Source organism: Eptatretus burgeri, chromosome 5 (genome assembly GCF_056783735.1).
Source record: "Eptatretus burgeri isolate ZD-2024b chromosome 5, Ebu_testis_v1, whole genome shotgun sequence".
NCBI classification, from domain to species: Eukaryota; Metazoa; Chordata; class Myxini; order Myxiniformes; family Myxinidae; genus Eptatretus; species Eptatretus burgeri.
In genome coordinates this window covers 74,409,475-74,433,474 of record NC_140965.1, presented here as the reverse complement: position 1 = coordinate 74,433,474, position 24,000 = coordinate 74,409,475, and the positions used below count along the sequence as shown (strand labels likewise).

Sequence of the window (24,000 nt, the reverse complement as noted above, 5' to 3'; positions counted from 1 at the left end):
TTCTTTATGAAATTTGGTACACACATCAAGAATAAATTGAACTGGTGCCTTTTGCTACTTGTCCTCATTTACTATGACGGGGGATATCGAAGACTTTGTCTTCAACGGATGCTAGTTATTATTATTGTTATTATTTTTAGTCATCGCTTAATTTTGCCAATGCAGAATCTCAAAGACCACTTGGCTTTCTAATATGTTTTAACCCGTGATATGTTGTAGGTCTACAAGACCTCTAGTAGTGGTGTTGTCGTTCTTGTTGTGGTCGGGTTTTTTTTTGTTTGTTTGTTTTTTGAGGTGTGCACTCATTGGTCAGACAGCTTTTGGACAGAGATTCTTGTGTGTGGATCGATAGCTTGTGTGAGGATGGATCCCACCCACATTTGTCGCTTGACTCCACCCACCATCGTATCCAGACAAAATAATATGACTGCCATCTTGGTTTTCTGCTGGCCCGAAGACAGGCTTGTAAGCCTTTGCTGATTATACACTGCCCAGGTTTGTTATGTTGAATTTCCATTGGCTTTTTTGGGGTCAAGTGCCGCTCCCAATAAGGGACCCCAAAAAATCTGCTCATCATACGTCGAATAAAAGTTATTAGTAAGGTTTAATCAAGCTTGTCAGCACACATGGTACACGCCTCCCTAAAAAAATTGTGTGGGCCTAAGACATCAGACCTTGTAGGCCTCTGCTGATTACACACTGCCTGGGTTTTCTTGCATCAGATTTCCATTGGCTTTGTGTCGAGTGTTGCTCACGATGAGGAACCCCGAAAAATCTATTCTGTCGAATAAATATTATTAGTGAGCTTTGCTCAAACCCATCAGTATGCACGGTACCCGCCTCCTTAAAGCAGTTCCTGTGGTAATTTTGGTGAAAATAATCTGATTTCCATTGGCTTTGTTACTCACGATGCGGTCCGCATGCGTCACTCCTCTCGAGGTGCCCACCGCCCTTCACCGCTGGACCCAACAAAGGCGGAAACGTACGTCTAATCTATGTTAGATTGAAAGCACAGGTACTTTTACCAAAACAAACAAACAACCAAGCAGCTTGGAGAGTGCTCGCCATGTGGTTTACGCACTCAAGCAAGCACTCCAACAAAGCACTTAAACGGCTTGCTTGGCACGCGATTAGCAATCACCGAACCGTCACATTAAACATACACTCCCCGAAGAGGCCAAAATGTCAAATATGTCAGAATTGGAGAAACGAACACTTCTTTTTTTATCAGTCAGAACTGCTGCCAAGTTCAATTCTGTAGCTTAAATTTTGTAATTAGTTTTAGTTTAAGAGATTCTCAAGGTTACGGCATGTGCAGAAATGAAATAAAGCCATGAACGCTGGCGTCTCCGGGTGTCTATAAGCATTGCAATGTATCGGACAATTCCTAGCTATGACAAGCAGGCAATCCATAATATCAGTGAGGAAAGTGAATAAACAAAACTTTATCGTTGAGAAATCGTTGTGGCCTGTTCCAAGTCGAGTTATGGTTGAGCAGGCCAAAAAGCATGGCACCTTCAGACCCCAGCGTGGTAACCCAGAATACTTCTTAAGACCCCATAGAGAGCGAGGTGGCCGAAGATGCGCCTGATAAAGGATATAATTAAATAAGGCCATTAATTATCTTCAAAAGGGGTGTTTTAATTTCCCCAAACACCCAATTTTCACTCATGCACTTCCTTCGAGTTCCCTTGGTTTGCATGCAAAGTTTCAGGCTGCTAGGTTTCATGGTTTTGGATTTACAGAGGAGACACACACACACACTAACGTTCTTTCGTATAGATTGTAAATGGAGACGAATTTTATTAATATACAGGCTCTCCTTAAATGTTGAAGGTCAAGGTCATATGGTAGTCTGAACAAATTATGGCCATCATTGTATTGCCGGCCAAGGGTAAGCCTCACGGGAGGCTTACGCTTGGCAATCGCTTTGTTGTCACATACAGCTCTGGAAAAAATTAAGAGACCACTGCAAAATTATCAGTTTTTCTGGTTTTACTATTTATAGGTATGTGTTTGAGTAAAATTAACATTTTTGTTTTATTCTATAAACTACTGACATTTCTCCCAAATTCTGAATAAAAATATTGTCATTTACAGCATTTATTTGCAGAAAATGACAACTGGTCAAAAAAATAACAACAAAGATTCAGTGTTTTCAGACCTCAAATAATACAAACAAAACAAGTTCATATTCATTTTTAAACAACACAATACTAATGTTTTAACTTAGGAAGAGTTCAGAAATCAATATTTTGTGGAATAACCCTGATTTTCAATCACAGCTTTCATGCGTCTTGGCATGCTCTCCACCAGTCTTTCACATTGCTGTTGGGTGACTTTATGCCACTCCTGGTGCAAAAATTCAAGCAGCTCGGCTTTGTTTGATGGCTTGTGACCATCCATCTTCCTCTTGATCACATTCCAGAGGTTTTCAATGGGGTTCAGGTCTGGAGATTGGGCTGGCCATGACAGGGTCTTGATCTGATGGTCCTCCATCCACACCTTGATTGACCTGGCTGCATGGCAACAACATTGTAGAACAACATTGTCCTGCTGGAAAAACCAATCCTCAGAGTTGGGGAACATTGTCAGAGCAGAAGGAAGCAAGTGTTCTTCCAGGACAACCTTGTACGTGGCTTGATTCATGAGTCCTTCACAAAGACAAATCTGCCCGATTCCAGCCTTGCTGAAGCACCCCCAGATCATCACAGATCCTCCACCAAATTTCACAGTGGGTGCGAGACACTGTGGCTTGTAGGCCTCTCCAGGTCTCCGTCTAACCATTAGATAACCAGGTGTTGGGCAAAGCTGAAAATTGGACTCATAAGAGAAGATGACCTCACTCCAGTCGACGGTCCAATCCTTATGGTCTTTTGCAAACCTCAGCCTGGCTCTTCTTTGCTTCTCATTGATGAAGGGCTTTTTTCTAGCTTTGCACGACTTCAGCCCTGCCCCTAGGAGCCTGTTTCGAACCGTCCTCGCCGTGCACTTCACCCCAGCTGCCGTTTGCCATTCTTTTTGTAGGTCACTTGATGTCATCCTACGGTTGGTGAGTGACATTCAAATGAGTTGGCGGTCATCCCGGTCAGTGGAAAGTCGTTTTCACCCTCTGCCAGTCTGTAGCTTTGTTGTCCCCAATGTCTGCTGCTTGACCTTGTTCTTATGAACCACCGTCTTTGAAATTTTAAGGATGGAAGCAACGTGACGCTCACTATATCCCTCTGCCAGTAAAGCGAGAATTGAACCCTTCTTTTCCTCACTCAAAACTTTTCTTTTCTATTCTTTTTGCATGGTCAATAGTTATTTTTTTGATTCCAATTACTTTTCAGGTATTACTAGCACTCTTTTTGTCATCCAGCTGGTCCTATTGCAAGAGAATAGTGATGACCACAGCAGTGGTTTTTATACTTTTCCTTGTTAAATAAGATTCGGTTCAGGTGATCACCTAATCAGTACCTCACTAAGTCGAATGAGGTGTGCCTATGTTGGAATTCAACAGACACTGGAATGGAATGGCTGCCATACATGTAGAGATGCTGATTTAAAAAATTTTTGGAGTGGTCTCTTATTTTTTTCCAGAGCTGTATATCTAGTATTATATGGCATCTTTCTTTGGAATCTGTTTCACAGTGTTCTTCATCTTCCAAATACTCTTAAACTTGTTTTCCCTTACTGCCTGAAAATGGGAAAGAGGGGGTGTGGACCTCCCCCCCCCCCACCCCCATTCCCACCCTTACCTACATGATTTTTTTTTTTTTGAGGGAAGGGGTGGAAGTGTCTGAAAACAATCTTTATAATTTTTAAGTTTACCATAGCAGTGAGACGAATAGCAACAGTTTTGCTCCATAATTTAGACACTTCGTTATGTCTATTCCAATATCTCAGACTCTTCCATCGTGTGAAATTATTGTTCTTGTAATAATGATATGCTTGCCATTATTTTCTGAACTCTTCAATATTGGGAGTAATGAATTCAAACATGTCCATAAAAAATAATACCACAAAAAGATTGACAAACTGATGCTTTCTCATTTTAAAAGTAAGTACGGTATTGTTTTAAGATCGTTGTGGATTATGAATCATTTCTGGCATGTTTTGTTTTGCTACAAGGTTTATCCAGAAGCTAGGGAATTTGTTTTGGAGAGCAAAGGTTTTGGAAAATGGTTGCAGCAAGTACAAGAGTATAACACGAATATTCATTGAATTCTGGGATTCCAACACACCACATGAATGATAAGAGGTCTGTCCTCAACAGCAATGTGTTGTCTGTCTGTGATTCAAAGTTCACCTCGTAACTCTTTTGTTCCTCTCTCCTTGTACAGCCGTCTCCTCCATGGACCACCTGCAGAGTAGGACTTTACTGCGGGATGTTCATCGTATTAGTTGCAACGATATGTCTTACAGGTAATAGCATGGGAATGTTTATATTTGTATTATTTTCTGCATTGTACAATTCCTTTTTTGCCTTGCTTTATTTTATGCTTTTCTGTGATTCCCTTTCTTCTTTTCTTGCTTAGTCCACTGTCATCTGTTCTCCTTCTTTTAATCTGTTGTGGATGGTGTCATCCATTGTGATTTTTCTATTCTGGTGTTAATTTGTCACCATCATTGTACTTTCTTCAATAATTATTGTTTTATTGGTGGGTATGACCCATGTTTCTGTTGGTTTTGCTTTTCCTCTGCATGAGCTTACCTCCATCATTCCCTTTTTGTCCCTTAAATATCACCATTCTCCTATGATAAGATGATCAAGTGGTTTCTTGAATTTGTACATAAGATGTTATTAATTGTTTTTTTTAAGAATCTGAGCACAGATGGATGAGAGAGCTTATTGATGTTTTACTTGGTTGTGTTCAAATAGTCTCTCTGCTTGCATGTTCTTTGATAAATGAAAATAGATTCCAATACTTCATCATTTTGGTAGGCAGAGGTGAGAGGAAGCAGTTGTCGGTGACGTTGTTGCTGTTGTCGGTGACGTTGTTGCTGTTGTCGGCGGCGTTGTTGCTGTTGGTGGAGGCATTGTTGCTGTTGGTGGCGTTGTTGCTGTTGTCTGCGGCGTTGTTGCTGTTGTTGGCGGCATTGTTGCTGTTGTTGATGTTGTCGGCGGCGTTGTTGATGTTGTCGGCGGCGTTGTTGATGTTGTTGCTGTTGTCGGCGGCGTTGTTGATGTTGTCGGCGGCGTTGTTGCTGCTGTCGGCGGCGTTGCTGCTGCTGTCGGCGTTGTTGCTGCTGCTGTCGGCGGCGTTGCTGCTGCTGTTGGCGGCGTTGCTGCTGCTGTTGGCGGCGTTGCTGCTGCTGTTGGTGGCGTTGCTGCTGTTGTCGGCGGCGTTGCTGCTGTTGTCGGCGGCGTTGCTGCTGTTGGCGGCGTTGTTGCTGCTGCTGTCGGCAGCGTTGCTGCTGGCAGCGGCGTTGTTGCTGCTGCTGTCGGCGGCAGCCGTTGTTGCTGCTGTTGTTGGAGGCGGTGGCGCTGCTGTTGTCGTCGTCAGTGACCGTTGCTGCTGTTATTGTCTGCGGCGGCCATTGTTGTTGATGCTGCTGTTGTCGTCGGCGGTGCTGCTGCTTTTTTCGGTCAGAATGTAGAACACTAATGCAGGCAAAATATCAGCAGAGGCGATGCTGCTGTTTGGCCTTATCAAAGTGTTCCTCGAGCGTCAGTTGCAATGGTTTGCTTTTACATGTGATGTCTTCAATATCCTCACAACAAGCCAGAATGAGGTTTGCACACCCATGGATGGTTTCATATGAATGGGAATTGTTTCGTAAAGACTCAGCATAAGCTGATGAATCTCCTGTGGAGGTTTTCCCTTTTTTTAAAAAAATAAATAAATAACCATACGAACATCCTTGCACGAAAAACTCGCTTGCAGAATGCCTCAGTCCATTTCCCAACTGTAACTGGAAACAGCTCCTGTATATTATTGCCAACTCGCCAAGGAAAGTTGGTTTTGCGACTCTGCACAATGAAATTTTAAAATCTAAATTGGTTAACCATGGTGAGGTCATATGTAAAACTTTTGATATGTCGCTTGTATTGGTTGGTGAAACAGAATATATTGGTAACCCAATTTTTACCTTTCTACAAACAAGTGTTGTTGAGGTTATTGGCATGAATTTAAGTAATTTGTGACTTGGCCATTTAATTATAACATGTATGCTAATTATTTTCATATATACAGGGTGTTTTAAAAAGAGTAATGCAACTTTAAATGCTTATTTACAAAGAAACAGAAACCTCAGGAATGTGAAACCAACCATTTCTTGAAATCTGTCACTAATTGCTATTGCAGTAAGTCACTGCTGGAGTTGGTGAGAGACCAAGGTCTGAAATTGGCATTTACGCAAAATCCTTGTAATTGACGTTCTTGATGTGTGCCCCTCTGCGATTCAGACAGGCATTGATCCTGACTACAAAGTTCTGTCCAACTTTCCTGTCAGTCTCACGTGGCACTGCCTGGAGCTAGTCTGACATCTCCTGCTTCAGATCATCCAGTGTGGCAGGGTGGTTGGCATAGACAGAGTCCTTGGCAGCCCCCCCCCCCAGAACCAATAGTCCATGTCTGGGCTATGGGGTGCCCAGTCATGAATGATACCCAGGGCAACGAGGTGGTTTCTGAAGAGCTGTTGCAGGAAAGTGATGGTGTCACCAGCTGTATGCGGGGATGCACCATCCTGCATAAATCAGGTCATGCTGAGCTGGGTTGGGGTGACCTTCTGGGCTAGATCATTATGGAACTTCTGGAGCACGGCTCAGTCATGCTCACCGTTGATCGTCACCATCCTGCCGTTGTCATTCTCAAACCAGTAAGACCCTAGCGTTCCCCATCTGGCATTGAAGGCACAGAAGCATGTGACCTTAGGCCCTTTCAGGTACCTCTCGGTGATCTCTTCAGGTGGTTTTGCTCCCATGAAAATGTTGTTGTGGTTGTTGATGGCACCTTTCAAGTGGAAATTGGTTTTATCACTGAACCAGATCAGGTTGATCCAGTTTAGGTACCACTCAATCCTGTCACTGAGCCAATTGCACATATCAAGTCTCCTTCTCATGTCATCTTGACTCAGTTTATGCCTAATAGAGATGATGTATGGGAAAAGCTTCAGCTACTTGGTGAGGATACACCAGACTGATGTTGGATTGATGTCTCGGTCCTGGGAGCGCCGGCGGTGAGATTTCTTGGGGCTGTCCACTGCAGAATCCCGCACGGCGTCGATGTTGGCTTGGCTCTTGGTTACTGATGCTGGCCTGCCACTGTTGCCTTTGCTCTGGTTGTGCACTGTACCCTTGTGCTCAAAATGTTGCACAATTTGTGGGACCATCACGTGTTCTGAGGTCGTATTCCTGGCAGAACCTCCGGCGGGTGTCTACGTATGATTTGGTCTCGTACCACAGAGGCACCACTTTTGTCTTCTGCTTCACTGTCAATGGTATATTTGAGCTATGGAGCTAGAAATCCGAGGGAACAAATAACACGATAACACCACCAAACCCTGAAAAGGAAAATGGTATAGGTCAAAAAACAAAGAAATGGCAGGAAGGCAAAGTTGTATCAATATTTTTGAAACACCCTGTATATGTTTGTTTCTCTTTGCAACATTTCCATCTGACTTTTTTGTTGGATTATGAAAACAAATTCTACAGATGTTTAGCTTTTGAGGAGCAAGTATTTTTTTGAGATTGCAGCATTTATCCCCTTAAGAAAAGGGAATTGGGGAGTTCAAGCTTGATTTATTTTCTTCCAGAAAAGAGATTTGATTCCATATCTTGCATGGTCCATGCCAGTGCACTGTCAGAAATATCAATCAATTTACTTTTATCTTGCGCTTTTCATTTGGAAGCAAAATCTGAAGGCACATTCAAAAGGAGAGGGCTAAGAAAAGTAAAAATTGAGGAAAAGCAACAGTAAAATGGTAATGAAAAAACCACAATTTGAGGCTCTGCAGATTTTAAATGGCAGAGAAGTGTACTGTTGAAGCATATCTGATGAATGCTCAATCACCAAAAGTCTTCATCCTTGTGTGATTAACTACCAGAAGATTTCTGTTTTTAGACGAAATTTTTACAAAGTAGTTAAAAATTAAAAGCTGAAGTGTCTTGCGTCAATAAGTTTTCAGCCCCTTTCCAATGATGCTCCAAACTGAGCTCAGATGCATCCAATTTCCTTTTCTCATCCTTGAAATGTTTCTACAACTTGATTGGAGTCCACCTGTGGCCAATTCAATTGATTGGACATGATTTAGAAAGAACCCCATCTTTCTATACAAGGTACCACAGTTGTCGGTGCACGTGAGAGCAGAAACTCCACCATGAAGTCCAAGGAACTGTCCGTAGAACTCCGAGATAGAATTGTGAGGGGCATAGAACTGGGGAAGGTTATAAAACAATTTCTAGGCTGTTCAAAGTTCTCAAGAACACAGTGAGCTCTATGATTAGGAAATGGAAAGTATATGGAATCTCCTTCCCAGTTACAGACTCTTCCTAGATCTGGCTGTCCGACCAAACTAAATAACTTTTGCAAGATGGACCTTGGTCAGTGATGTGATCAATAACCCAATGACCACTCTGACAAAACTACTGGGTTCCTTGGCTGAGATAGGAGAACCTGCTGGAAGGACAACAATCTCTGCTTTGTGAGAGAGTGGCCAGACAGAAGGCACTCCTGAGAAAAAGGCAGATGACAGCATTTTTAGAGTTTGCAAAAAGCCACGTGTAAGACTGAGAGCATGAGGCAAAATATTCTGTGAATTGATGAGACGAAAATTGAACTCTTTGGCCTGAATGCAAAGTGCTACGTCTGGTGGAAACCGAGCACAGCTCATAACCCATATAACACCATCCTTACCATGAAGCATGGTGGTGGCAGCATCATGCTATGAAGATGCTTTTCAGCGGCAGGGACTGGGAGACTTGTTAGGATAGAGGGAACAATGAATGGAGTCAAATACAGGCAAATCCTCAAGGAGAACCTTCTTAAAAGTGCAAAACACCTTAGACTGCGATGAAGATTTTTTACGTTCCAACAGGACAATGACCCCAAGCTTACAGCCATAGCAGCACTGGAATGGCTTCAGAACAAGAATGTGAAAGTCCTTCATAGGCCCAGCCAAAGCCCAGACTTGAATCCCGTTGAGAATTTGTTGAAAGATTTGAAGATTGCTGTTCACCGACGTTCCCCATCCAACTTGACAAAGCTTGAGCAAATCTGCAAGGAAGAATGGGAGAAAATCCCCCAATCCAGATGTGCAAAGCTGATACAGACATACCCAAGAAGAATTGAAGCTATAATCGCTGCCAAAGGCGTTTCTACAAAGTATTCACTGAAGGCGTTGAATACTTATTGACTCAAGACATTTCAGCTTTTTATTTTTAATTAATTTGTAAAAGTTTCAAGACACTAGTTTTCACTTTGTCATTATGGGGTATTTTGTGTCGATTGGTGACAAAAAATTAAATTTAATCCATTTCAAATTCAGGCTGTAACACAACATGCCTGTTGTTGGCTTAATGGTTCAGGGGGCAGACTTGCGATTCTAAGGTCCCTAGTTAAAAATCTCACTCGGCTGTTGAATAAATACCAGGTTGGGTTGACTCAGCCAGTCATCCTTCGGAGGTTGGCAAAATTCGTACCAGCTTGCTGGGATGATTGAGCCATTCGAGTATTCTGCTTCGGAGTGGCGACCCATCCAGGATTGTGCCCAATAGCCCAAGAGACTGCTTCGGTAGCACCGACGCTCTGTACAGGATATAGTCCCAATGGATGGATGGATGGATGTGACAGAAGTTGAAGTGTGTCAATACTTTCTGAAGGCACTATGTGCATGGTCTGATTAGTTTTGGAATTTATTTTTGACTTTCAATGTTTTCAACATATTTCAAAATCTATACATTGGTGTCCTCGGAGTCAGTGAAGTGTTTTGAGGATTGGAGTGATGTGATCAAATTTACGAGGTTGAACCCATAAGTCTGGCAGCCATGTTTTGATTGATTTTGTGAGGGCTTTAGCGAAGAAGCAAGTAAGCCTCCTAATTAAGTTTCAGTAATCGCCTGATTTGAGCATGAACAAATTGGGCATTACTAGCAGAGTACCCACCCTATGGGTGATCTTGTTCCAAGCATGCAACACGTTCTTCTGATGCATACCTTTGTTTTGGCAGTGTATAGGCAACTGACAGCTGTGTATACGAAAAAAAACCCCCGGGTTATGTGTATGAAGCAAAAACATACCTGCTGCTTATAATCATTCAAAACACCTCACTGCACTGGAAAATGTGGGGACAGGAATACTGTATTGTAAATGGTGGGACTTGTAATACCCTCCCCCATCTGGAGGTGGCACTACACGATACACATTTACATAGAAAATTTGCGTCCCTTCCTCAAACCCCCCCCCCCCCTCCAAGACCACCGGCAAAGATAAAAGCATCCCCTAAACACTAATTGTGGTCATGCTGATCTTCTGTAGCAAGTCTGGATATATTTAGCCCAGAACTTTAGGAGTGGCATGACTTATAGTGAATTATAGTAAGTTTATTGGAAGATAGAAGAAAATGGATTTTACTTTTAGCAATACCGGAAATGTAGGAAAGATTTTGGTCCATCGTGCACCGAGATAGGAATCAACAAAAGTAAAGATCAGTTCATCATCCCAAACTTGAAAATTTTGGGTCGACCCTTCTGAGTACTGAGGAAGGCCTCTGAACCAGCATTTCGTTTGTCACAATATTAAGTTTGAGAAAGCTCATGGATATCACCAGTGTCCTGCAAAAGTACTCATCCCCTACCAATAATGCCACATGTTGATGAATTACAAATTTATGTGGAAACCTTTTTTCCAAATGAACTTTTTTATTTATAACTGAAGAGATCAAAACTAAACACTGTTGCAGTTGAAGGAGGGAGGTCACATGTCAGGAATACATGTACAAATCAAAATTCACTGGTTGAAAAAGTATTCAGCCCATTAGGTCGGTACTTGGTGGAAACACCTTTTGCAGCAATGACTGCGAGGAGTCTTTCTGGGGAGGGGTCTCCACCAGCTTTGCATAGTGAGTTGGTGAAATCTTTGCCCATTCTTCACATGAAAATTGCTCTTGTTCTGTCGAGTTTGATGGGGATCATCGATAGACTGCAATCTTCAAGTCTCGCAATAAATGTTGAATTGGTTTCAAGTCAGGACTTTGGGCCACTCAAGAACATTTATTTTCTCTTTATTCAGCCACTCCAGTGTGGCTTTCACTTTGTGCTTCAGATCATTGTCCTGCTGAAATGTTAATCTCCTACCCAGTTTGATTCATGGCTGACTCAAGGAGGTTTTCATCAAGGATTCTTCTGTGCTTTGCACCATTCATTGTCCCTTCTATCCTGACAATATTGCCAGTCCCTGCTGTTGAAAGGCAGTAGGGATGGTGTTGACTGTGTGATGTGCCGTGTTTGGCTTGCGCCAGACATAACGCTTTGAATTTAGACCAAAAAGTTAAAAGTTTTGTCTTGTCTGGCCTCAAAACGTTCCTCCACATGCCTGCAGTCACATTAAGATGTTTTTCGCAAACTCCCTACGAGCTTTAAGATGTGTGTCTTTCAGTAACGGCTTCTTTCTTGCCAGCTGTCCATAGAGGCCAGCTTTGTGAAGGGAACAGGATATTGTTGATTGATGAACACTGACCCCCATCTTGGACATAGAGCTTTGCAGATTTTTCAGTCATTGTTGGATTTACAGTGACATCCTGACCAGTTTCCTGCTTGCCTGGCTGCTGAGTTTGGATAGGTGACCTGATCTGTGTGGTATGATACATCTTCCACTTCTTAATGATCAATTTCACCGTACTCAAAGGGATAATGAGTGGCTTTGAAATCTACTTATAACCCTCTCCTGAACGGTGCTTCTCCACCACTTTGTCTGACTTTTTGGAAAGCTCCTCGGTCTTCATGTTTGACTTGTTGGTTGATGAAGTGAGTTGCACCATAAAACTCCTTAGATCAGTGGGGGAGCTTAATTTTCAAGTTAAACCACTGATTACATACAGGACAGGTGAAATCTATTACACTTATTTTGTAACCTTTAAAACGTAATTTGCTCCTGAAGTGATTTTTTTGGGTTAATTCATCAAAGCGTTTGAATACTTACGCAACTGAGAATCATCTGATTTTTCCTTGTTAATCTAAATCATTTCTCTGTTAATCTAACTTATTCACATTTTATCTTTTTTTTTTTTTTTTTTAGCTTTATCACTTTGGAGTAGTTTGTGAAGACTCTACTTTTGATTTGAAAGCATCATGAAATAAGCTCAGGTGGCATCAAAATGTGAAAACTTTGGAGGGGCTTGAATACCTTTGCAGGCCTCGGTATATTTTAATTTCAGAGACAGGAATTTGAAGTTGAAAAAGACAGCACACCATCATGTTCAATGGACAGGTGGGTCTGGGTTTGATTAGCAAAGAGATTAAAGCTGATCAAAATTCCATAAAATCGTACCAAATGGATGCAGATCAACAGAAAACGAATGCATCAATAGCTGGGGAGCACCCAAAGATCAATGTATTTGGTCTGATGAAGAGCCAGCCAGCAATGTTTTCCATGTTGCGATTGGATCGTTGGTAAAATCCAAGTTGGCTCATTAGTGACCTTCAATGTGTGATAATCTGCTTTCCCCACCTGGTCTGGTCCACTCACTGTGATTGACTGTTATTCCATTCCCTTGAAGTGGAAGATCATTCTGAATGATTATGGGACTAACCCTCCTCCTGTACTTGCAACATGAAAATTGCATAAAAAAACCGAGTTGAAAATGGTCAAGTAAATATTATGATCAGTTGTCAAATGCAGCTGCCGGGCCTTGATGTATCAGGACTTTCAAGACTTGAAATATAACTTGTGACCTTCAGAAGGGCGAACTCAGTGCGATGTCACAGTTTGAATTCACAGTGGAAGGTTCCTCAAAGTGAATGCTGATGCAAATATTCGGTAGCTGAAATGGTGATAGCACATTCTAGAGTTCTGGAAATGAGAGGTCTCTGATTTTCAAGATCCTTCATCTCCAGTGATGGTTTCTTGAAGATGGGTGATGTTACGGCTTGTTTAAGTGAGGATGAAACTGCAGATGAAGCATTGGAGTAATTGGTTATTTTTTAATTGCAAGTGAAGAGGGAAACTTCTGCCAAAGGTGATGGAATTAGAACAATCAACGCAAGGAAACTGCCAAAGGTAATGGAACTGAATTCAGTGAAGAGGTTGTTACCCTTGCCAGAGGAGAGGGTATTGCATTTGGCTCTGTTTGTCCACTCACGATGTGCCAAGGTCGGTCACAAACACCACTTGATGGTCGCCAGTAGTACACGTTATCTTTTTCAACCCAGTATCTCTATAAAGTATGTACAAATAAAATGTGAGAATGTCAATAAAATGCATACTATAGAACCACACGAAACAAGCCATGCTGATTGCTCTTTCTAGATTTCCTTGAGTTACTTATGATTGATTGGCTATCTTGACTTACAGGTAAGAAGTGATCCAAAAGTAAGTACAGTATTATATTTGTCGAAGAAATAGGAAATATCATTATGGGATGAAATTGTAGCTCATCGGCAATGCATGTTCTCATCGTTCATGGCCAAATCATCCATGTCCAAAGTTCTATCAGCTCACCTTTGGGCTGTCACGTCTGAATTTGATTACTAATCCGACTGTAAACTATCATCCTGGTGCTTCGCAGGCAGAGTGTGGGGCATCATTGAGTATGCAGTCTCTTGGAGAGTGTAGTAAGCCGGTTGGTGTACTCTGGAAGGCACTGTGGGCTCTTTGGAATTTTGAAACATGCATATGGTGGTCCTGCTTTGATTAACCTTATCAGAGCAATGCTGAAAGCTTAGCAGTAGTTAATTAACAAGGTAACCCCAGGAAGTGCCAATTGCTTCGGCCTGAAGAGCACCTGGGTATGGTTGTGAAACCCTTGATGGAGTAAAGGTGGATAAATTGATACTACAGATCAATCAATGGCATCCACATAAGACATGCGACCTTGTGAATAAGGATTATTGAATCAAAGGCAAACTTCATTATAAACCATACTGCATGAGCCCACAACTACAATGATTATGAGGAAACAATTTTTTTTTCCTAATAACCTGAAATAAGAACTTAAGCAGTAGGATCTTTAATGTGGTTGACTTCAGCGATAAATAGGAGTCAACAACATGAAATATCCCATGGTTCCTTTCAAAAAGAGTAGGGCATTGTGTACTGGTGTCATTGTCAAATTTTAAGTTGTTGCTCTAATCTCCAGGGACTAATCCTGCTCCAATTCAAATGCCACTGGTGGTTGAAAATCAGCAGCCATGTGCTGCAGATATAAGATGGTGATGATGGTTTTATTATACATATATTTTCAATTTCTTGAAAAGCCTGATATTGTACAGGAATATTGATATACTATTTTAGGTATATCATCATCATCATCATTTTGTTGTGTTGAAAGTCAAAGTTTTATATGGGGCTTGTTTACGTTTCCGTCATCATCTTTTTCATTTTCATTTTATTTCGCCTGGCCCGGACCACCTCCAGCTATATTCCTGCTGGGCAAAAATGCCACATACGCCATCACTGATGTTTGGCCCATGGTGCGAATCTACCGTGGCAGCTTCCTGATCATCCAGTTTCTCTTTCTGCTCGGGATCAATACCTACGGCTGGCGACAGGCAGGAGTCAACCACGTCCTGATTTTCGAACTCGATCCACGGAACCATCTTTCATATCAGCACCTCTTTGAGGTAAGTTTTGCAAGGCTTGGAAGTACCATGAAATCTGTCGTCCAGCTTTATTTGGTGCTGATGAATTTTGAGGGAATTGTTTTTCTTCTTCTCTCTATAATGGGTCAAGGTTGATCGGGCATAATCGGTGATTTGGAAAGATTGTGTTTATATCCCCATGATCTGGGATTGGATGGATATGTTTGGATATGTTCATTGGATCTGTTTGATGGATATGGTCCAAATTTCTATCAGCACTTGAAGGTATTATCACTTTGACGAGGTAAATAAATTTACTCTTTATTGGACCTTTGTCCATGCTCATGTCTGTCAGTTGGTGTCATGAACCGATTTGCAAAATTGTCATACCAGCCAAAGGAAGTAACAATTTTTGGGGATTTAAATTGCAGCAGTTTAAATATGAGGTAACACTTTGGCTTTATATCCAAAATATTTTTTCATTGTGGCAGTTTATTATTAATTTTATTTATTTATTTTATGAGCACAGCCATTGCCATCGAGGTGCATGTTATGTTGAGTTTCCGAGATTCAGAGTATTTACATTTATCAGGTGTGCCACCAGTGTCGTCACACTGACATGAAATGCGTGATTGTGTTCTGGCAAACACTCAATCACAACAACATGCACGAGGGAAAGTGGCATCATGGTTTATTCACTCCTTGAAAAAAAAAAAAATATATATATATATATATATATATATATATATATATATATATATATATATATATATATATATATATATATATATATATATACACATGAGAAGGACTACAGCTATTTGTATTGGTGTTAGAATTCCAAATAATCACTAAAACATAACCAACCCCCCCCCACCCCTTTCCAAAAAAATCCCCCAAAAAACCTTCAACTGGCCAACTCTCTTAACATGAGTCCTTGCTGTCTGCATTTCCTCTTTGAATGACTGACGTTCATAGTACACTAGAATGCACTCCATAGTAAGGAGCCATCATCCATGTTGTCAGCAGGGAAAGGAGATGACTCATGACAAAGAAAGGAAAAGAAGATTACATGTAGGACGTGATGCAGCCAGGATTGCGTAAAACCAGGGCTCACTTACCTTGATCATTTACATGTAATAATGATTTGAGCATAATTGTGACAGAGTTAATTTAGAACAAGTCTGAAGACGACGATGGTTCACGAGCGGTATTTGACGATGTAGATTGTTTCAGAAGTCCTGGATGAGACAATGTGATAATGTTTGACCATTTATAAAAATGATCAACATGATGTGGTACGAGTGACAGGTTATTAGCTGCAAAATGTCGAAAACCCGGTTTCGTTCAACAACTTTAAAAATTTGACCTTTACATAACCTTTAAAGGTCACAAAACAATGTTGTGGACATTAAAATAAGGAAACAGGGTACGTGCTATAGCTTAATGGAGTTAGTTCGTTGAAGAAGGTCGAAAACCCGGTTCGATTCCCACAACTTTGAAAATTTGACCTTTGTGAGCTTAAAAGGTCAAAGGTCAAGGATTATGACCTTTGGTGCAAAACTTCCTCTGGAACATTCCAGGAAAATATATAACGTCATATAGGCTATATGGCATTTCACACTCCTCGGATTTCATCAAATCGCACTCCTGATTTGATGAAATCAGCGTAAAAACCAAACTTGAAAGGGGCGCCACGGGCCAGGTGTTCGAGATAGAGCAAAATGGTTTCAAGACTTTAGGTGGGGAGTGACCTCAAGATTATGCATAAAAAATAGTCATCCTAGCTCTCAAAGTTTGGGCGGTCGTATGATTTTTTTAATGTCAAAATTCGCAATTTTCTAAGTTTGTGACCTTGGGACGAAAATGAAAAATCGAGCTCAGTGGGGCTATGCAGGTGCCATTGGGCTAACCAAATGCCGAAACCTCTACCAGATTCGACAAACCCCCTCGGAGAAGATGGATTTTTATGTCCAAATTCGCAATTTTCTAAGTTCGTGACCTTAACCTTGGGACGAAAATGAAAAATCGAGCTCCGTGGGGCTATGCGGGTGCCATTGGGCTAACCAAATACCGAAACCCCTGCCAGATTCGACAAACCCATCGGAGAAGATAATTTTTTTACGTCAAAATTCGCAATTTTCTAAGTACGTGACCATGTGACCTTGACCTTGGGACGAAAATGAAAAATCGAGCTCTGTGTGGCTATACAGGTGCCATTGGGCTAACCAAATACCGAAACCCCTGTCAGATTCGACAAACCCCCAAGGAGAAGATGCAAATTGAAATCGGCTACCCCCTAAAACCACATGTTTTTTTTGGCGTGGCTCCACCCATAATGGGCGCACCACGCCCATTCTCAGGAAAACACAACTCGATCATGATATAAACCTCCCACCAAAATTTTATCAGGATCGGATCAAAACCCACGGAGCTATGCTCGGGACAGACGGACAGACGGACAGACGGACAGACGGACAGACGGACGGACGGACGGACGGACGGACGGACGGACGGACGGACGGACGGACGGACGGACGGACGGACGGACGGACGGACGGACGGACGGACGGACGGACGGACGGACGGACGGACGGACGGACGGACGGACGGACGGACGGACGGACGGACGGACGGACGGACGGACGGACGGACGGACGGACGGACGGACGGACGGACGGACGGACGGACGGACGGACGGACGGACGGACGGACGGACGGACGGACGGACGGACGGACGGACGGACGGACGGACGGACGGACGGACGGACGGACGGACAGACGGACAGACGGACAGACGGACAGACGGACAGACGGACAGACGGACAGACGGACAGACGGACAGACGGACAGACGGACAGACGGACAGACGGACAGACGGACAGACGGACAGACGGACAGACGGACAGACGGACAGACGGACAGACGGACAGACGGACAGACGGACAGACGGACAGACGGACAGACGGACAGACGGACAGACGGACAGACGGACAGACGGACAGACGGACAGACGGACAGACGGACAGACGGACACACAACAATAACGAATATTGTGGTCACTTATTTTTTTCATGAAAATATTTTTTTGTGAACCAAAATTTAATGGACCTCAGAACAGGATGATGATATTGGAGTTTTGAATTGGAAATGCCATGAATTCTAAACTACAACCCATTAGAATGTTATTCTTCTTCAGTTAATGGCTTTATTCAGTGATGTTTTCTTATGCCACAGTGACAAAATGGAACTATGAGATACGTGAGCAATTTGGTTGTGGTCCAGACCCAAAGACTGCCGTGATTATAGAGGGGGAAAGCCTTTTTGCATTGGCCTGACTCGTCCGAGTTTTGTTCCCTTGGCTGTTTAGAGAAAGTTTCTGCACCCTGTGACTGAGTGGCAACCTGTCCAGCATTAGTTTTAATCCAGGTAACTGTTCAAAACTTGTGAGCACCCTGGAGTTTAGTCAAGAGTATTGGCCTCCACTGACACCATCTCTTGATTCATTAATCCCACATCCTTTTCAACTTGTTGGGTAGTGCTGATTCAGCTTCATAGGCAAAAAGAGCAAGTTGTTTGCTATTGCTTTCACAGCAATCCACCACCACCACTTATTTTCTTCTCCTTTTAAACTCCAACATGTAAAAAAAAAAAAAACACTTTAATGTCCATTGTGTGAATAGCAATATTTTGACCACATTCTCCTGAAAACAAACCAGTTTTATTTTTCCATGATTTTTCTCAATGATGTTTTTCATTATTATGTCGCCCCTTTTTTTTAGTTGGCAGGTTTTTTGGGTGTCCTCTGGTGCCTGAGCCTTCTGGCTAGTCTACTGGGCACGTACAACTCCAGCTGGATACAGGCATACCCTCTGGCTCTGTATGGCTTCATGTTTCTTTTCCTCGTCAATCCCACCAAGACCTGCTATTACAAGTCTCGTGTCTGGCTCATTAAGCGCTTGGTAATTGTACAAGTATATAATCTGTAACTATGCCATTTCACAATGATGTGTATATTTTATTTTACAAATGTCCAACCTTTAGTTGAATTAAAAAAATAGTTCTTCCCTAATTTCTTTATTTACTTTATATTAATTACCTCTGCCACCGAAGGTGAAGGAGGTTATGTTTTCACCGCTTTCTGTCTGTTTGTTACCTCTGCCACCGAAGGTGAAGGCGGTTATGTTTTCAACCCTTTCTGTCTGTTTGTTTGTTTGCGTGCAGGATATCTCAACGTTGTGGACGGATCTGGATGAAATTTTGTGGGCAGGTTGGATGTGTGACAGGAACTAACTGATTCGATTTTAGTGAAGATCCGAATCTGGATCTGGATACGAGAATTATAAAATTTTAAAAGTGATTCTTCACCATTGAGAGATAGGACCAAAAACGGCACAGTCATGTATAGCATGATATTTCAAAATGTATTGGGCCCGATTATGTTCTCGTGGATCAGGCGTTACGTGGCGGAGGTATGCGCTCTACCGAGTGCACTTCTCGTTTATATACAGTTGAGCCTCCATGTACGTGACTTCTCGTTGAGCGAATTCGACCACACAAGATGTAATAATTGACACCGAACTTCGTCTTGCATGACATGTAATTCGTGCAACACAAACAACCCCCACCCCCTGCCTCCCCACACCCCTCAACACCAGACTTTTTCCTCCTCCTCCTGTTAACACCATGTTCTGTGTTTTATTATTAGTTCCCAGTTCTTATTTTACCCCATGATCCTTAGTGCTATTGTTGTTCGTGCTGTTATTAGTAAGTTAAACAGTGTTCTGTTTTTAATAGTCCTCTCGTCATCACTCGTGCTGTGAACACTTTTCCGTGTTGCTCTTATTACCTCTGCCACCGAAGCTGGAAGGAAGTTATGTTTTTACCCCTCTCTGTCTCACTGTCTGTCTGTATGTCGATCGCCTACAGGTCACAATTTTAAACAGATCTTCACGAAACATCACCACCTGGAAGAGTTCGTCATAAGCAAGAAGCCTATTGTTTTTGAGTTGAAAAGGTCAAAATGTCAACACAGGCAAAAGGTCAACAACTTTGTCTAATTCCTAAAATCATCAATTTTCATCCAATTTACTTGAATTTGAACAGGATTTGCATATTTGGTCATTGAATTCAACCACCAATTATTTTTTAGGTCAAATTTGTTTCATGATTTTCGCAAGTATCATGTTCTGCACGATGTCTTTCTTGTTTGTTTGTGTGCAGGATATCTCAAAAAGTTGTGGATTGATTTGGATGAAATTTGGCAGGCAGGTTGGGTGTGTCTCAAAATGATGAATTGATTTGATTTTGGTGAAGATCCGGATTCGAGAATTTTTTAATTTCTGAAGTGATTTTTCACCATTGAGAGATTGGACCAAACACGACACACAAAGTGTTCCACAAAGACCCAGCCAACTTTTGCTGTTGGTGTATCATTTGTGGTTCAAAATATAATGATGCCCTTTGGTTTATATGATGCAGAAACTCATAAATTTTTGTGTACACCATCAATACACTTCAATGTGAGCTCAGTTTGTCACACACAAGACATCAAGGCGGTACACAAGTTCTTGCCATGTTCGGCTCAGCATGTTTGCGTCCAGTGCGCATGCAACTATGATCAAAGATCCTCCAGGCTTGCCACCTTGGTGTTGTACTACATCTTTGATAAAGCCCCACAGAAAAAATAAATCGAGGGAGGTTATGTCTGGTGATCATTGGGGCCAGGCGGTTGGTCCGTTTTGGCCAATCCAGCGACCTGGAAAATTTTCATTCAGGACGGCTCAAACGACTTAGGCCAAATAAGGGGGATCGCCATCCTGTTGAAAAATGATATTGAGTTGCGGGTCTTCATTCTTTGGGAAGGCAAATCCTTCTAACACGTTCATGTAAATTGTTGTGGTCACCGTATCCTCTGCAAAGAAAAACTGACCCACCAAGCAGTCATGGAGAAGGCGACACCACACATTGCCCTTTGGACTGTCGCGTATGTGTTCAATGACTACGTGGGGTTTTTCAGAGCCTCAGATCCTCACATTGTGGTGGTTGACCTGCCCCGATACATGAAAGCAAGCTTCTTCTGTGAACATGACCTTTTTCAGGTAATCCTCATCATCCTTTGTGCAACTGAGCATTTCCAAGGCAAATGCCTCATGTTTGGGTCCATCATTTGGTTTGAGTTCCTGCAGAATCTGCACCTTATAGGCATAAAGCTTCAGTCTTTTATGCAAAATCCTGGGTGCAGTGGTGATTGGTAGTCCCCGTTCTCTAGATGTGCGTCAAATTTATATCCTGGGACTTTGTTCAAATGATTCACACACTTGTTCAACATCTGCTGCACTTGTGCTTGGTCGATCGCTACTTTTCTATTTCTGACAACTTCCAATCTGATTAAACATCTTGTACTACTCTCTGATACTAGACTGCGGTAGCAGATTTCTTCTATACCTTGGACGGAAATTTCGCTGAACTTGCATGTCGGATCTTGTCTCTGAACTATTGGATGCACTCAGCTTTCTCCTGTGGAGTCACCATTTGCTTTTACATTAAACCAGTGTGTGTGTGTGTGTGTGTGTGTGTGTGTGTGTGTGTGTGTGTGTGTGTGTGTGTGTGTGTGTGTGTGTGTGTGTGTGTGTGTGTGTGTGTGTGTGTGTGTGTGTGTGTGTGTGTGTGTGTATTTTTGTTGTGGGCCAGGGATCGGGTGAGAAGACCACGAGGTGGGGGAAGCTATCTCAGTTCCCACCAGACTCCCCGGAATTGTAGGCCGTTCGACACGGATAATTCTGTGACGCGGTGGGTCGCTTAACCGACCGTGGACGCCAATAACTCAACCGCGTGACCAAGGGTCCTCCCGTCTATGGGTTAATCGGGTTACCTAATTAATCACTTGGTTTAATTACCAGGGAACACGCCCTCGATATGCCTTGTCCGAACCAGATCACTTTCCCGGATCGGATGCAGCCGAGCGACACTACCAAGGACGTACCGGCTAAAAGGAACGGATCGTTGGGAATAAAGTCCTGGCTAAACTCGGATTCGGACTATGCTGGATCAATGAAAGAAAAGACAAAAACAAGCAGGGAACATTCCTAATAATAATTTATTAACAATGGGTGAGGAAAGGTATGTGGTATGATCAGGATTTATTGGGGTGTGTTGTGCAGAGAGAGGGGTGGGGGGAGAGGTGTGGTGCAGCAAATAAACAAGCAACTTACAAAAGCAGACACAGAGCAGACTTAACACGAAAATAATAACAATAATAATAAACTAGCATCTGTTGAAGACAAAGTCTTCGATATCCCCTGCCATAGTAAATGAGGATTAACAAACTTGTATTCCCTAAGCGTGTGCAATATGTATGTGAAGTTTCCCCTTGATCTGACCAGCCATTCTGGAGATGTTTAAAAGTTTTAGGGTAAATTCAATATGGCCACCAAACCATGTGACCTATCAATTAAAAATTAACAATCTTCTGAAAGGATGTCTTGGGGAAAGTATGTGAAATTTTGCATCAATCTGTCCAGCCGTTCTGGAGAAGAAGATTTTTAAAATTTATCAATTTTCAATCCAAGATGGCCGACAAACCATGTGACCTATGACATCAATTTTGATTCTGCCTCCAATCCTCCAGTGGAATACATGTGTGAAGTTTCGTGTTAATCGGATGAGGTGTGTTTTTCTATCCAAGATGGCCACCAAACCATGTGACTTGTGATGTCATAATTTTTACTATGTAGGCAGACATGATGGAAGATGATAGTTGCAAATTTTCGCTTCGTTAGGTTATGTGATTCCAGAGAAAACATTATTTAATATTTTTCTTGAATCCAACATGGCTGCCAAACCATGTGACCTATCAATGAGAAAATATCAAACGGCATCAGTTCACCACTTGCTTGATATGTGTACCAAATTTCGTAAATATATCTTGAGCGGATTTGTAGTTGAGCTCCGGAAACGAGATGTGACGGACGGACGGACAGACAGAACCCATTTCTATATCCCCCGCCAACTTCGTTGGTTGGCGGTGGATAATAACGATCTTCTGCAGTCTTACTTAAGCAGACAGGTGCCAGGACACACACACACACACACACACACACACACACACACACACACACACACACACACACACACACACACACACACACACACACACACACACACACACACACACACACACACACAGAAAAGCCGATGAAGAGGGAGTATTGCAACAAGAAGGGAAAGGAGTTGAGGCTACTTTCTTGGTACCTTTGTGCTTCATAGCACGACGCGCCTCCAATACGTTTCGTAAGGGGGATGCTCCGTAGTGCGGCACCCGACAGCTGGCGCATTGTCTCTGGCTTCAGTAGAGCGTGTGGAGACCGTGTTTGTGAAGGAGGGGCTTCAGTGCAGAAGGGGCGGAGTCCAGGGTGCATGGACGGAGTGGTAGGCGGGTGTGGTTGACATCGTGTGGGGGGAGACGAGGAGGCGGAGTCCAGACAGCAGGAGGCGGGTCGTGGCGATGTCGACGAGGACGATGCCAGAGCAAGAGAGAGGCGGAGGGACCGCTCCGACCTTTATAGGACTTGCTGCGTGGGGGGAGGGGCCACCCCGAAGCCATACGTCATCACCTGAATCAGGCGGTCCGATTGGCCCCGACCCCTCACGTGGCCCACTAACTTTGGCCGGAAACCGCCTCACTTCGTTTCTGGCAAGGTCATCCCAGACAGCGAACATATTTCGCTCCGACCCCACAACATGACATGAATCACCCACACCGAAATTGGCACAAGAATCGTCCTGCAAAAACCCCGGGCTTTGCCCTGGGGACCGGCCGAGGGTCCCGCATGCCCGCTTGGGCGCCCGACCAGCGCCGATCAACGCGGCCTGCACCACATAACACTCCCCGGCTCGATCGCTGCCTTGCCGGCCGCAGAGACAAGAAGACGTTCACCATCCATGGGGAATCCACTGCTGCCAGCGAGGGCCAAAGGTACATCATTATGGATAAATCCATGCATGTTTCGTGAGCGGCGTACGTGTCTGCCTTCGAGCACATTCTATACAGTGCGCGGGGTTTGGCCATTACGCACGTGGTCAGCGCTCGCGTTTGCACGACTCTGTTAGCATGTGCGCGGGGCGAACACCAATATGTGTCAAATATTTGGTTGAAAAGGAACAAGCCGCTTCTACTCCGCACACTCTTATCCCACCCAACATGGCATGGAGGAGTCTTTATCAGCCTCAGTACGCGTTTTGTGAAGCGTGGGCATCGTGCTGGCTGTGTTTCCTGTGTT

The 24,000-nt window shown here is 43.0% G+C and overlaps 1 protein-coding gene across 4 annotated transcripts in view; it reads left to right on the top strand.

Annotated features, from left to right (window-relative positions):
- XPR1 (xenotropic and polytropic retrovirus receptor 1) overlaps positions 1-24,000 on the top strand; it is a 183,880-nt gene that overhangs the window by 139,122 nt on the left and 20,758 nt on the right. For 2 of the 4 annotated variants that reach the window (XM_085882428.1, XM_085882430.1), the window contains 5 exons: positions 4,326-4,407; positions 14,556-14,761; positions 18,502-18,681; positions 18,944-18,989; positions 19,649-19,761. In XM_085882428.1, coding sequence (XP_085738554.1) covers positions 4,326-4,407; positions 14,556-14,761; positions 18,502-18,681; positions 18,944-18,989; positions 19,649-19,761 — 627 coding nt within the window. The remainder of the gene's footprint in view (positions 1-4,325; positions 4,408-14,555; positions 14,762-18,501; positions 18,682-18,943; positions 18,990-19,648; positions 19,762-24,000) is intronic. The other 2 variants (XM_085882429.1, XM_085882431.1) reach the window with 2 other exon arrangements.